General features: G+C 41.0%; 1 protein-coding gene across 3 annotated transcripts in view; it reads left to right on the top strand.

Moving 5' to 3' along the window:
- Positions 1 to 16,103, top strand: part of TMEM184B (transmembrane protein 184B) — a 68,449-nt gene that overhangs the window by 21,279 nt on the left and 31,067 nt on the right. For all 3 annotated transcript variants that reach the window (XM_088455073.1, XM_088455074.1, XM_088455072.1), the window contains exons 3-4: positions 5,995 to 6,228; positions 13,815 to 13,980. In XM_088455073.1, coding sequence (XP_088311199.1) covers positions 5,995 to 6,228; positions 13,815 to 13,980 — 400 coding nt within the window. The remainder of the gene's footprint in view (positions 1 to 5,994; positions 6,229 to 13,814; positions 13,981 to 16,103) is intronic.

The raw sequence follows: 16,103 nt of genomic DNA, 5'->3' as shown, positions 1-16,103 counted from the left end.
ATTCCATAAGTTTATTTGTCCATACCAACAATTCCTCTAACTCTTGTCACCTTTTGGTAATTTTTTAGGATTATATTAATTAAACAAACTCCAAGTATAATATTGACGGGTTTAGCCGTTTGAGGTGGCTAAACCCAGCCTGATCGGACAAGTACGATAATTAATTGGCGCCCAAAAACAATTGGATTGCAACATTGGGTGCCCATTAATTAGTGCGCCGAAAAACAATTGAATTGTCCCCTCTTAGTGCTGTGTACCGATATTCCTGTTTACAGAAACCAGGTATAACAAAACATTCATACACTAGTATGGTTTTAGAAATAGATTAATAAACAAATGCACATAAACAGGATAAAGGCCAGGTTTATGTGTACGTGAACTCAAGCAGCGAGTGACTCTATCTGGGTCACATGTCTATTCTGTCAATGTCTTTCACCTTTGGTTGGCTTTATCAGGAAGTTTTGCTTTGGCAACCTCTCATTGCTCTGTGAGAACGTATACATACACATGTATATGGGTATACAATGATTTTCATTCTCTTTGACGTCCTATGAAACAGGTGTGCATTTACTAATGTATAGGGGATACAGTGCTACTAACCATTCAGGGCAGAAAGTGCATCACTGCCACAGACAGTCGCGGACTTTATGCTTAAACAGGAATCAGGAAGCTAAATTGGCCCTCCAGCATTTTACACTGAATATAAATAAATTAATTGTTGCTATTTCAATCAATACTTTTGTACACATCTACTTGTCTTTACTAGAAGTTAAGGCCCCCACACATCAGAACGATATTGTTCCAACCAGCCAACTAGTTGGCTGGTTGGAATGATAATCGTCTAGTGTGTGGGAGCAAACGATAGTCAGCCATTTGCTCCCACACACTGAAAAACGCCATAAACGGTTGTTCCAACTAGTTGGTTAAAATCAAACATGTTTGATTTTTACCAACTATCGTTCTAGTGTAGGGGGAAAGTTCCCCCCAACTGAACGATAAGTAGGCGGACATTGCCTGGCAGTGTCCGCCCACTTTGTCATACTCACCTTTTTAGCAGCATTTGGACCCATCATCAGCAGCGGGTCCCGTCGTCAGCGCCGGCAGCAGCGGGTCTCGTCGTCAGCGCCGGCAGCAGCGGTGGTACATCGAGGGGAGGGGCAGGCTGCGGCAGTCAATCAGTGCCGGATCAGTCTGCCCCTGCCAGTCCACGATCCATGGTGGCAGCAGTGGCGGTACAACAAGAGGAAGCTCAGGGACAGGCTGCGGTAGTCCATCATTGCCGTTCAGCCACTGTCACATGATGACCCTGTCAGGAACAGGCTTTGTCTGCTGCTGACCCCGCCCCATATAGCGCTGTTACTGGTCTGGGGACTGACTGCCGGCGTTGTAATAGGGAGGATATTACTGGCCACAGGTATGAGACCTCCACATTGCAGCTGTCTGTGTGCTGTGCCATGTATATAGGCAGGAGACAGGCACAAGCTGCTGGATGTACAATATGTCACAGGGGCTGGCTGGGGGCAGCACAGCACAACCTCCTGCTGTGTCAAATATCTGCTACATACCAGTAGCCAGGGAGTTTTAAGTCTCCCCTCCTTGCAAACCTCTTTCCCATGCAGCACAGTTTCACTTGTCTGCAAATCCCCCCTCCCCAAACAGCAGCACAACCTCCCCTGACTGCAACTACCCCTAGCCCTCAAACAGCAGCACAGTCAACCCTGTCCCCAATGCCCCCACACAGCACAGTCTCCCCTGTTCGCACCCCCCCTTCGCGATCACCCCACCCATCTGCAATCAAAACAGCAGCACAGCCTCCCCTGTCTGCAACCCCCCTACCCCTCAAACAGCAGCACAGTCAACCCTGTCCGCAACGCCCCCACACAGCACAGTCTCCTCTGTTCGCACCCCTCCCTTCGCGATCACCCCACCCATCTGCAATCACTTCACCACGAGCACACAACCTGCGTTTGGGATCCGGACAAAATCCTGGGGATGCAGAAACATGCAAAAGTAGGTAGACATTGCCCGCCTACTTCTGTGACATCACAAGTTTGACAGAAGTTGGCTGGTCTGATGAAAAAGTTGGCAGGTTGGATGAAAAGTTGGTTAGATGTGTGGGGAAGCGTTTTAGTTGGACAGACAAGTTGGATAGTTGGTTGGTTGGAGGAAAGTTGGTCTGATGTGTGGCCAGCTTAAGTCTAATTGAATCAATATTGGTAGTGAGAGAATTAATGTTGCAGAGCCTCATTGTTTACACACTGCATAACTTTAGACACTGTTGGCTTTGTCTTATTAGTGAGACTTTAGAATTGTGTCTCTGCAGAACTATGAATCAGATAACTTCTATGTAAATGATTGGTTGATGTATTGATTTGACAATCCTGTGCTGTGTACACTCTGTAAACATTGAGTAATATTGAGTTATTTGGGGAAACAAAAAGATTGTTATCGGACATATGGAAAACATTCTTTACTGGTACCATAAGAGATTTGTGCTGAAATTCTTAGTGCGTGTGTATATCAAGTGGGTGTGAGAAATGTTGTGACCACATGTAATATAAAATGAAATAAGCCAAACCCAGGGCTCAAAGGATTCCCAGGCATCAACTGACTTACTAAATAAATGCTCTTCAGTCTTGGGAATAATTTCTGTTAATGGATGCATATTGTCCCTGGCCCTAAAACTGGTTACCCATTGGCGTTGCATTAAACACCAGTATTTCACATGAGGTGGTAATGACCACTTGTGGTGAGGGGAGGGGTCAGTGGAGGACAATTTATCAACCTTCCTGTAGTCACTTGGTGACTATATAATTGAAACAGACAAAAAGCAGTGCTGTAACGCAAATGCTCCTGACCACAGTGCTAGTGAGTTTGGGGTCACGAGAATTAATGGGACCTGTGCTCTTACCTTCCTGACATACATTTTTAAATAGTGTTAAAATACATATATTTTGAAGGAGCCCTAAAGGATGCCGCTGGCTCTGAAATTTGACTGCGACTGCCTTCTAAATCATAATTTTATTTTTTCCCCTGCCCTAAGCCTTCTCTCTTAGCAGACATGTTTAAGAACATTTTAGGTATTGCACAGTGATCCTCTAACTAAGCATTTAAAAAATAAGAGTATGTATAGCTTGCTGTGGTAGAGAACTGAGGATTAATTGTTTGGATTTTATACGAATGACAATCACCAGTTCTTGTTTATTGCTCCCCTCCATCTGTTGTCAGATTATCCTTTTGGCTTCCATTAGACAGTGCAGTGCTTTAGGAGTTTACTTACTGTTGTAAGCTGAAGTTCAGATGATGTTCAGCCTATTGTAAAAAGGATATCCTTACCTGTATCTATACAATTTTTAATTTATATACTGGCCAGGTAATGGAATTCCTCTTTGCAGTTGGCAAACTTTAACATATAGCAATGTAAACCCAAGTATGTGTTTTACATATAGAAATGTTTTTTTTTAACAAGTTTTAAATTCATCTATTCACTAAAAATGGGGACTGATTTGTAGCGCTCCCCTTAGGCTAAATAACATATGTAGGCAGCATAATCCTCTTTGCCAACTCCCTCATCATATAAGTACCACTAGGAAACTAGCACTAGAGAGACTTGTATCTGCCTTTTCAGCTTAATAGTAGGCAAATTAAGTGGGTAGATCCAGCTCTCCAATGCCCAATCCTGGACATTAATTGTCCTGGTGCTTCATGCTCCTTGCGAGAGCTGTGATGACCATTTAGTTATCCTATTAGGTGCCTCTCAAATTGGGGTAAAGCTGGTTTTATGTTAATTAACTGATCTTTTAAATTGTCATGCTGCCTCCTCCGGTGACCTATCTACTTGAATAGAAATATCTAAAAGTTGTTAAATATATTTTGGTTATGGGGTGGGAAGTGATGAGGTAACAATTTGTCACTTTGTCCATTTGTCTTTTAGCCAACTGGCCAATATAATTGTCATAAGCAACTAACCATTACAGATCACAAGTTAAGTCTGCAGGCATTATTGTACTTCTATACAGATTGGGTGGAAATTTGATCCAGCGATTGTAAAGTAAAACGTTTTGCATTAATTGTCTTGTAATTGCAAATAGTATATTAATATGTGAATAAAAAGATAAATCTTGTGTACTATGATTATATGTCCCAAATTTGACATGTGGGAGTTACTCACCCTGTTTATAACTTCTTGAACAAACACAATTGTCCGATGGCGATTGCTGTAAGCATTGGTGCTCTAGATGTGCCTTGGAGATGTTCTATTACAGAACTTCAAATGCTTAGAGATGGGATGCAAAACAGCGTAGATATCTCTTAGCTCCTAGTAATAACACTTCATTCATCATTAGAAGAACGTGTCTGCACATTAATTTATTTACCCAATGTCCTTCAGTTTTGAAATGTAAAGAAGACTGGTTTTAATATAGGTTGGGTTTGCCTTGTGTGATTTAACTCTCAATGGTTAGAGAGTGTTTTGGTCACTTATATATGCACACCAATGAGTTTTGAGACTGTTCTTTAGAATAAAAATGCAGTATTGATTAACCATCAATGCACAACAATTATCCAGTCAAAATAAGGGAGAATATCCCTGTATAGAAAATCCTTCAGACATCTGGACACACTAAAAATAAATAAATAATTGAAGAAAAATACAATAAAATAAATGCCTAAAAATGATATAAATATGAAAGCATAGCAGATTAGAGGGGACTACTGAGTGTAGCAATTTTTGTTTTACACTCAGTCCACTTCCTCAGGCTGTTTGGTAAAAGATGGTTCATAAGAGACATTGAACATTAGAAGCGCAGGAGCTAACTTGTCCACAATCTATATTCACTTTCCTGGGACCTGTGGTTGACCAGTTCCATTGCCGCAGGTCTAAGGTCACACAGGTCTGAGACACCTTGGGGGCAATTCAATTGAACGCGTTGTGAATAGCGCCGGGAAGGAGGTTTCCGTAGCTACTCACTTGTTTCCTCCGCCCCCGGGCGCTTAGTCGGGAGATGACCGCTCTCCTTAAGCACGGTGTTTAAGCACGCTAAGCTGCATTTTCCATCTTAAGTGCTGGCCGTGATGTTGTTAGTGCCGCGCTAGGCTGAAAACCAGCATGGTGGCCGGCACTTTAGTCAGATTTCTGCTTGCACCTTTAGGAGGGTGCGAGAAGGAATCCTTTAGTCGGGCTAACAGTTCGGTGTATTGAATAGTTTCAGGAACACCTTTCCAGGGCTATTCAACATTGCGCTGAATTGAATCGCCCCTCATGGTGCAGGTTATCTGCTAAAAATTATTTAAAATGTACCCTTGGTGCTGGGCCTTTGATAGAACCATGGCTGTTTAAAGTATGGTCTGAGTCTTTTATTGATTGGTTGGGACCATTTTAAAAAATTAGATTTCATTCTGGGGAATATAGCTAAGATTTACTTTATTAACTACTTCATTACTAAGTTTTGTCTCTTCATTACCTGACATTTTACTATGATGCATTGGTTCCACCTGAATAACCACTATTGCATTTTGTCTATCCATGCAATTCTATAAAAACAAATTATATTTTGGGAGGGTAGATCAGGCTTTTTTTTAACCTACTGAAGTAAATAGAGTTTAATTAACCTTGTTAGCATTGGGGAAGGGGTGGGCAGCTACCCTTCAGACAACCCCAGAAATTAACTTAATTCCATTCACGGTTCAGTTGATAGTTATATATAGCGTGCTTAAGTATTGTTTGAACTAGTAAAATACTGTATATCATCCCTGGTATGACTGTACTGATAACACCCTGAAAAAGGTTATTTGTTCAGAAGATTAAATCCACTTATCCTAGCAGTGGAAATTCTGAGCACTTGCACGTCAGTGTGTCGGACTTGCTATTTGAGCAGACCTCTATTCCACTAGTGTGATCAATGGTTTCTCATATCTGAGTTTGTGTTCTGGCTATGTGTAAATATCCATCTATTCGTGGCTACCTCTTTTATTGTCTGTTTTTCTCTCTTCCAGGACACAATGAAGATGTCCAGTGCAGGTGACCCCTCTCAGGAGGGTACAGGCATGGTCACAGGGTTGCCAGCTGTTAGTATTCCTGCTACCGTAACTTCTGGAAGTCCAAATTTCTCCAGGACACTGGAAGAGCAACCTTTCACAATCGAGCAGCCCATGTTTCTCATGACGACCACTGCTCAGGCCATCTCGGGGTTCTTTGTGTGGACTGCACTACTCATCACTTGCCACCAGGTAACTGGAAGCCCCCCCCTCTCTCATTGAGTGCTGGCTTTTTCAGTAGGTATTGTGCAAATAATATGTGTATAATGTTGAGCTCAAATTAAATCTCAGAATAAAACCCAACTAATTATTATTTTTTGTCACATTTAACATACTTTAACAATTGGGTTCTGAATTATAACCAGCTTCCATGAGATTAGAACATTTACATTACATCACCAATATACCATGCAAAATGGGGTACATTAGCCTAATTACTGATGTAATTAGATTATTCTTATTTCCTATGCATCAGAAAGCTTATAAAATGGACTACTTTCTTGGTCGATGTTCCATTTACTTTTAACATCAATTAGTACAGATTCTTCTGTTAAAGTATGTTGTTAAATGAACTGTTCTCATAACCCCACCCAACCACCTAGGGACTCATCAGGAATAGGTGAGGGTTAACTTTTTTTTATATAATTATGTATTTTTTTATACAGTCTACTAGTCACACGCAGCACATTTTACTGAGGCATGTGTGCTGGCCGATTACATGTCACTCACAGCTGATCACTAGTATGTACACCACTACCACACATACAGACAGATCTGTCAAGTGATTTGGTAACAACGCACAGATGAGCATTTCATACCAAACACATGTATACCACTCTGATACATATTTATAAATGAGAGATAGATATATATATATATATATATATATATATATATCTATCTATCTATGTATATAAAATCTATTTCCATGGTGCTAATTTAGCAATATGGAGACAGTTATTGTTTAATATCTTAATATGTATGAGTGCACTTTATTTATTTTTTAATCAATTGGAGTGGATCTGTTGCATTCATGCACACCGGTTTGCCCATTCTCATTATAGGTTTTTATTTCTAAATATTATATTGGTCATCGATCCTTTCATATGTTTGGTGGCACAAATTAGTAAAGCTAGAGAGTATATTGAAATGCTTTTTACACCAGCATCAGATCATAGTGTAGTTTTTATTTTGTGTGTTTTTTGATCTTTCAGTTTAAAATGAAATGCCATTCTTTCAGCTTCTTGAGGATTATTATATTATATAACCTAATGATTTCTCATATTCCATTTATAATATTACATTTTTTTTATTTATTTTTTTTGCCTTTTTCTTTTTTTGTTGAAGCAGTATGTCATCTTGAGCCATACGCACATATATGGCACATGCGGTAGCATGTGCGGGTCCAGGGCGAGTTGTTGTGCCGTTGCCGGCGTTTCCATGCCATTGCAAAGGCACATTGCCCCGCTCGTGGATAAGTGAATCAACCCCAATGTATACCAGAGGTTTAAATGATAAAACTCCATTACAGTTGCAAGAACACCTCTTTCATAAGTAAATAATAGCCTAGAAAAGCCCCTCCTTTTCAGTCTTTGTTGCACCATAACTATGGCTATGTACAGATGAGTGTTCAAATAACTCTTCTGAACACGTTTAAATGAATGCATGCTCTTTTTGTTGCTCTTGGAGCATATTCCTGGTAAATCTGAAAAGTGCACACTAAACCCCAAAAACCACAGCGCAATGCAAAACAAGTGTTTTCAAATGTATTTATTTATTTATTAACAGTTTCTTATATAGTGCAGCATATTCCGTTGCGCATTACTAGAACAAAATAGGGTAATAACAGACAGATATATAGGTAGGAAGGCCCTGCTAAATACATGTGTGCATTACACTAGTCAGTGTCTTTTGTTATAGGCTAAGTGCAAATAGGCACTTTTATGGCAGTCTCTCCTATGTTCGATGTTTGGTAGAAAGGTAGAGCTGGTCCTTGGTCTCTAAAGTACCAGAATATGAACACAAATACTTTACTGAAGTCGATGTCCATACAGGGACAGGGGAAAGTAGAACCGCCCATTACTTCATAGCAATTAATGTGCCATCATCTGTCTTTTCTCTGTTCCCATATTAAAAAGTGGTCAGACTATAATAAAGACTGTACCCCCCTGGCTTTACTGACACTTGTACATGGAACCCCTTTTGAGTACAGTAAATTTAAATAATATATTTATGTAGTGTTTGTACAATAGGTAAATGGCTGGTGCAATAAAAAAATGTGACCTTAAATTGTCTTTCTAAATACAGTGCTTTATAAATATTTTATGCCACATAATTTAGTACGTGCATGTATCCGGTCTGTATTTTCCACCTCTATGAATGCCGCTCCTTCCACCTGTTCTATAGACAGGTGCATCTTAGATCATATAACACTGCAGCCTCCTTAGCAACATAATCAGCACCTGGCAACAGGAGACAGGGTGTGCAGGAGAGGATGCAGGTTAACCCTTTTTGCAGGCTTTTTAGCCTAGTTTATTAAAAACGATAGTATATACATAGAGAAGTGGTATTATAGTATATAGAAAATAGTGTGAAACTTTCACAAAATGACTACTGTACAAAACAGTAAAAAATATACATATATAGGTTGTGATCAGTGAATTAGCTTTGGGTTTTGGCTTTCCTGTAAGTGATTTGTTTGCCAGTAAAGTATTTCCAGCCAGCAAATTTTCAACATAAATGTGCTTTAATTTGCAACAAAGTAAACTTGCACCAAAAGTAATAAGCCTAGCCCCCATAGGGAGTGTTTGACTCACCACTTCGACCCTTTCTAGCCAGTGGGCAGCTAAGCAGCTTACAAATTTATCTGGAGTGGCTTAAAATCATAAATAACAGCTCTTATCCTGCAGAGGCTCACTCATCAGCTGCACATGTTTTTTGCAGATACCCTCTCATTCATCTCATCTTCTCCTTGTTGAGCCTCATTCTGGGGGCAAATAAATTTAAATACGATGTTGAATAGCATTGGGAATGAGTTCCCAGAGCTGTTTCATTGTCCCCAGTGTGTCCTGCACTCAAGTCGGGAAATGCAGGGTACGGCGCCTAATGCCGGGTGTTTAGCAGCGGCAACCTGCATTCTCCGTATTAGGTGCCGGACGCGATGCTGTCAGCTCATGCGCTAAGCCTGAAACTAGCATTATGGCACTAGTTTAGTCTGATTTCTGCTCACACTTCAGGAGGGTGCAAGCAGAAATCCTCTAGTTGCAGGTTAACAGTGCAGCCATTTGAATAGCTCCGGGAACTCCTTCCCGGCGCTACTCAACATCACATTCTCACCCTCCTGTGTAGGCCCTCTTAAGCTGGGTACACACTAGGCCAATGTATCTAACAATTGAGAAGCGTATACAAACTTGCCAATTGTTGTGGTGATGTGCCTGCGCAGTTAGCGCTGACATCACAACTGGGCAGGCATTTAAATTTGCCCGCCCAGTTAAGCTGTCACTCACCGCCGGGTCCCTGCGGCATATGTATGGGAGATCGGCGGGTCGCCCGTACACACCAGCAGATGAAACAATATATCTGCAAGTTATATCTTCATCTGCTGTGCTGCACAGCAGATTGGATATGTCTGAACGGCGTCGTTCAGACATATCTGCTGTACACACCTGCAGATGCACTATAGATATATCACCCGTTCAGTACCCTACTTCAGATCCCTGCTGAACCCCCCTGCCATCCTGCTACCTTAGGGGGGCAGCAGGCCCCAGGCACACGCCCACACCAGTGGTAGACAAGCAACTGCTTACTGTGTAGAATTCATCTCAAACCTGAGTGACAGGAGCCGGTGCTCCAAATTGATGGAACGTGGGCAAGGTGTGAGAATACAAATATTGTTCATGGCAGACCATGTTGTATGGATTTTCAGAAAGCTTTGGGAATTCCGCTAATCATGTTGGGATGGAAAGAAAAATGGTTGAGAGATGACAAAACACCCAATGAGATGTAAGTACAGGTTGAGTCTCCCATATCCAAAATGCTTGGGACCAGGGGTATTTTGGATAACGGAATATTCCGTATTTTGGAATATTTGCATATCATAACGAAATATCTTGGGAATGGGACCCCAATATACACACAGAATACATCTATGTGTTATATACACCTTATACACACAGCCTCTAGGTAATTTTATACAATATTTTTAATGATTTTGTGGCTCAAGCAAACTTTGTGTACATACATGAAATTCAATTATGTTTCATATACACCTTCTACACATAGCCTGAAGGTAATTTTATATAATAATTTAAATAATTTGTGCCTTTAGACAAAGTTTGTGTACATTAAACCATCAAAAATCAAAGGTTTCATTATCTCAGTCATGCCAAAATTATTCCGTATTTCGGAATATTTGGATATGGGAGACTCAACCTGTAGAGATCTATCTATGAGTTGGGCCATATTCTCATTGCTGTATGAGCTGCTATAGAAAAGACCCCATGTCCCAACCACAACTAAAGCTCACTTCTAACCAAGATACAATTTCATTTCGAAATATAGACTTTGAAGGTTCCCCAGTCAACTTCAGCCTTCTCTATTCTGAACTGGTTTATTTGTGATGAGTAGTAGCATTCCCGCCAGGTAGAATTGGCAGCATGCTGCTCCCTGGCCATTTTGTGAATGAAAAAATGCACCCTGCCCTCTTGGGGAGTGCTACGATGATTGGATAATTAGTACCGCCAATGCCCAAAGCACGTTTCTTACCTTCCTCCAGGCAGGCCCACAACATGTTACTAGAAACCATGCCGTGTCCTGGGAGGCATGGGAGACTTGGCAGAGTTCCCCAAGGTCTGGTGTGAGCAGATGCTCCCACTCCGGCCACATATGTGAGAGCGGCAAAGACCCTGCTGATGGCACCATTGCTGCCCTGTGCCTGCAGAATGCACTCCTCTCTGGTGGCCAGTGTTTTTCTCTCCCTCTGCTGGAATGCTGCATACAGGTCTGTCCAGTCACTTTGTGGAACAATGATCTTCAGTGAAGAGGCATGTGTTGTGGTTTGATGGCATGTGGGGAGGACTGAGGGGCACAAAAGGGGCATTTGGGTGGTCTGAGTCATTGGAGGGGGGATGTGAGGTTGTCTGGGGGGCACTGAAGGGGCATGTGGGGAGTTAAATGGGAAAAGTTAATCTTGCATAACTATTGTGCCACACATTAGTTCCTACAATTCATATTCCACACAGCTGTAGAGTAGCGTTGTGTCAAATATTTTACCCTTCAAATTCAAAATGGACTCTATAGTGATCAGCACCCTGCCCAAAAATAAATATCCTAGAGTGGAGTGTATATTTCTGATGGGGAAAGGTGCTTCCATACTTAAGCAGACTACTCTCCCTGCGAGTTTAAATAAAACCTCTCAGCCTTAACATGTTATATTAATGCAGACCATTCCTCAGGAAACGCTAACGGTGCATGTTTTCCATTTCTCATTGCTAGAGTATAGGTGTGTTCATTACTGACTGACCTATTTTAATTGACGTGGTCGGATGGGATGCGAACACAGCCAACTGTGCTTCAGTTGAGAGAGTGCGACCGCACCACCCCGCTGTGTTTTTGAAGAGGAAATTATTTATTTATTACTAGTTATTTATATAGCGCACATATTAAACAGCACTTTATAGAGAATATTTGTCCATCCGTTCTCCACCTGTGCAGAATGGATCTCCTCTTACTCCCCAGACTCTCCTGCGGACCTGGCAATTTCTGACTGGTTTTGCCGGAAAAAGATATAGGTTAATGGTTAAAGAATCCACAGGTGATTCTAATTATTTCACTTGTGGTCTGTGAGGTGACCTCTAAAACATGCATGGTTAGTCTTCCGACTGGATTTAAGAAGTACTGATGTAGACTACATTGTTCCTTACGCCAGAGGTTCCCAAACTCCACCATTACAGTCCAGGTTTTAAGCATATCCACGCTTGAGCCCAAATGGTTAAATCAAATTGAGGTGTTAATTAAGTCACCTGTGCTCAAGCATGGATATCAATAAAACCTGGATTGTAATGGAGGAGTTTGGGAACCTCTACCTTAAGGCCCGATTACATCAGTAATCAGAAAACCACAATTGAACAATTTGAAGATTTATTGCCCGATTTTAGGATTTCCCAATCTAGCGATCTGCGTCCATACATTACAGATCTTTTTCAGTGATTTGCAGATCGATTGCAGCAAACACAGATCTACCAATCTTGAAAGGCCCATCATTTTACTAGTAACTGTCTGCAAATCTGCTGATCATGTCCATACACTAGCAATTTACAGCCCCAATCCATCTGTGAAATCCAATATGTTAAGGCCCCCATACATCAGAGATTGATTGCAGCAATCGTGCAATTTGCAATCGATTGTGTATAAAAATCTTTCCCTTTTTCAATCGATTGTGGCAATTCTTCAATCTGCAATCGATTTGAAAAGGGAAAAGCTTTTTATACACAATCGATTGCAAATTGCACGATTGCTGCAATCAATCTCTGATGTATGGAGGCCTTTAGACAATCTGATTTAACAATTCCAATCACTTTTTGGTTGCAATCTGTGAAGCCCATACATTGCAGATTTTTATACACAATCGATTGCAAATTGCAGAATTGCCACAATCGATTGCTGATGTATGGGGGCCTTTACGCTGGTTGCGTTTTTTGTTTGCAGTTTATTAATATAAACCTGTCTCCTTTGTATTTTCCACCCCTGTTCTCTTCCCCTCCCAGTTTCCATTTTATTCATTTGTGCACCCCCTCCCCCCATACTTTGATCTTTTGTTTCAATAGAAATTGACTGGAACCAAAAGAAAATAAATCAACTTTCATTGGGAATTTTGCACATGTTGCCAACTTTGATAAGGATGTAGTTTTTCAGGGGAAAATGTGTTGAGGAAACTGGTTTTGGCTTTAGCAAACGTCAGAACATTTCATCCCACTATATAAGCAGTGTGTTGTTTTTGTGATGGAGACCAGTTGTCTTTTCAGTTCTTTTCAAGGCTTGGATGATTCTAATTAAAATCCATGTGATCAGGGTCACTTGATCTCTTTATTAACAAATGAGATTTACTGCCTGTAATGAGAGCAGACTGTTAGTTATTTGCTGCAGATACACAGGGTGGTAAATGTGGGTCATAGGAAATGGGTATTCAAAGCAGAAAATATTTTGCAGAACATATTAACAATGCTCCTCTGGAATATGAATTAGTAGCCATAACCGGCAGCGTTTCCGGATCTGCACCCAATATATTTAATAAGTGTATTTACTGTGAGACTAATGATCGTGTGTGAAAATATTCTTATTCACATGATTGTATAAATTTAAATGTGGTAATAGTGAACACACTCCTATTTTTAGATAATTGTTTTCTCATGATAGCTATAGCTTACCACATGCTGGTTATGGTAGCTAGTATTGAGTAGATGCCTGTGATTACATAGGGTGGCGCAAAAAATGAGTCTGACATTGATCTGATTATTGTCCATGTTGGTCAGTGCAGCTAGATTATCACAATCTGCTTGTGGGCAGCACTCTCAGGCCGCAGTGAAGCAGGAAGAAACCTGGTTCTGTGTGGTCATATTTAACACTGATCCTGTCACTGATTGGACCAAACGCAGGATCAGCCCACGTGTTGGTTATACCACATAAGCCAGATTTCTATAAGATTGTGGGATTGTGTCATGTAGCATAAGCTTTACATGTTTATATTTATACATAACTTTTTTATCCATTTTTCTCCTTAGATCTACATGCACCTCCGCTCCTACAGCTGCCCTAATGAGCAGCGGCACATTGTACGAATTCTCTTCATTGTCCCTATATACGCTTTTGATTCTTGGCTGAGTCTGCTCTTCTTCACCAATGACCAGTACTATGTGTACTTTGATACAGTCCGGGATTGCTATGAGGGTAAGTGTGTCTGTATATAATAAACACACCCAGACAACGAGAGGTGTACATCTCGAATAAGATAGCCCAACAGAGTATGACCTGTCATTATGTGTCTGTTAAATTGTTTCCCAAGAAAGCGCATGCTGACTGTTACTTTATATTCTATAATCTGTATGTTTTACTGACCACCTCTCCTTGCTGAGTAACACATGGCCCTCCTATGTTTTATTTTAAATGCATAGCTTGTCAAAGAGCAGTGAGTGTTCTGCCATTTCCCATTATGATAAAACTAGAGACAACGTTTCTTTTTGCTTTTTTTTATTTTATCTTGGCCAAAAGTAGCAAGTCAGATACTACTATAAAGCATTCCAGTTTGCCATTGAAACAATATATCAGTCTTCAGTATGTGGAATGGCTGGATCAGTTATAAAGGGGTCTTTATATGAAGTCTAAAAGACTGTGTCACTGCTTTATGCAATTTATCAAGAGGGCACCCAGAAGAAATTGCAGACTTCTCTAACCCATTTTGCGCTGCTTATCATGGTCTCTATAGACCTCCATGGGAACTTCTAACAGAGTCCGTTTATTAAACACCAAAAAGCTCTGCTTTTCCGCCATAAACTAATTCCAACTGAAAAGCACATTTGCTTGTTTATTGGGTCCAGTGAAGTACGAGAGTCTTTTCTGGATCCCCGTTGTGTTCTCAATATGCACATGTGCATAGCACTTCCTCTTTTCCCAGCATTATTAGGCTGCCAGGGATGGGAGGCAATCCTTGCTGAGTAGCTTGGTTTTCGCTGGGGCTTCTGGCGGTGGATCGGAAATGTAGATAATGAGAATTACTGCTCTCCCACTGCCACCCATGGCAAATAGATCCTTTAGGGGCACTAATGTGCCAAAGGATTTGCTCCACTGCTAATTCAAACCAATGCAGCATCTCCACAATGTCACAGTTTCTGTCCAATGCAATATACAGTATTTTAAGGAATACAGCCAAATCTGCAAAGGAAGTCCTTAAAAAATAAGTTTCAACTTTAATCTGGAAAAAATGTAAATCTATGTACTTAACCTGTCTTATTTGCGCGCTCTCCTCTATAAAGTATTGTCCTGTCAGGGTCGCTTATATGACTTACTGCTGTAAGTCGCTCCCAGACTGTTCTTTCTGGTTGTCGCCTCCAGTCACATGAGCAGCTCTGGCCTGATGTTATGCTGGCGCATGTTCTGTGACAGGAACTTAAAGGGGCTCCTGTATCAACCAATACTTCATCAGAGATCAGGGAAGACCTGTTTATGCTAATATAAAATCTGATGGCTGTTTCTGACCATTTTAACGTCCTTTAATTGTATTTCTGTAAGTGTTCAGACTGAAAGGTGTTAAGTGTCAGTGGCTGGGAATGCCGACTTTGCTGTACTGTCTCCTAGCAATATACAGGCAACCACTTCCCAAGGGGTCACTGCAGCAGATAATCTGTGCACTGTTGGTCTCTGTAAACACTACTTTCCTCATGGATTGCTGATAACGTGCTATCCACAATGTAGCTCTCTTACTGAGATTTTCCCTTCTGCTATCTCCCCTTGTTTCCTTCTCCAATGTTTCTCAGTCATTACGGTTTAGGCGGGCTATTCTTTTTTTTTTTTTTTTTTTTTTTTTCAGCCTCCTTCAGTGTATGGTTTACATCACAGGTTCTCAAACTCAGTCCTTAGAACCCCAAACAGTGCATGTTTTCCAGGTCTCCTCACAGAATCACAAGTTAAATTAGTTCTACCTGTGGATCTTTTAAAATGTGTCAGTGAGTTAATAATAAATGCACCTGTTAGGTGACCTGGGAAACGTGAATTGTGTGGGGTCCTGAGGACTGAGTTTGAGAAGCACTGCCTTACATGCACTATGTTGTGCTGCCCTTCTCTCACCAGTGCTATACTCCCATACTAGACAGCATTTTGCTCTTGAGCTGCTTTGTCACCTGCTGCCTTTGCACTCTAGGTATATTAGAACTAATTATTTCTGTCTGGTGGGTCCAGTTTTGTCTGATAAGCTATTTGTTTAATAACACAGAGACTTCTAAATGTGTTTCCGGACACATTGCTTTTGTCACCACGGGCTGTCAAGTGCTGGAAGGTCCTTGGCTCTTGGACAAACT

This window comes from Taudactylus pleione, unplaced genomic scaffold (genome assembly GCF_031769625.1).
Source record: "Taudactylus pleione unplaced genomic scaffold, aTauple2 ptg000642l, whole genome shotgun sequence".
In the NCBI taxonomy this organism is placed as follows: domain Eukaryota; kingdom Metazoa; phylum Chordata; class Amphibia; order Anura; family Myobatrachidae; genus Taudactylus; species Taudactylus pleione.
Note: the sequence above shows the minus strand (reverse complement) of the source record. Positions and strands in the feature narration are given on the sequence as shown.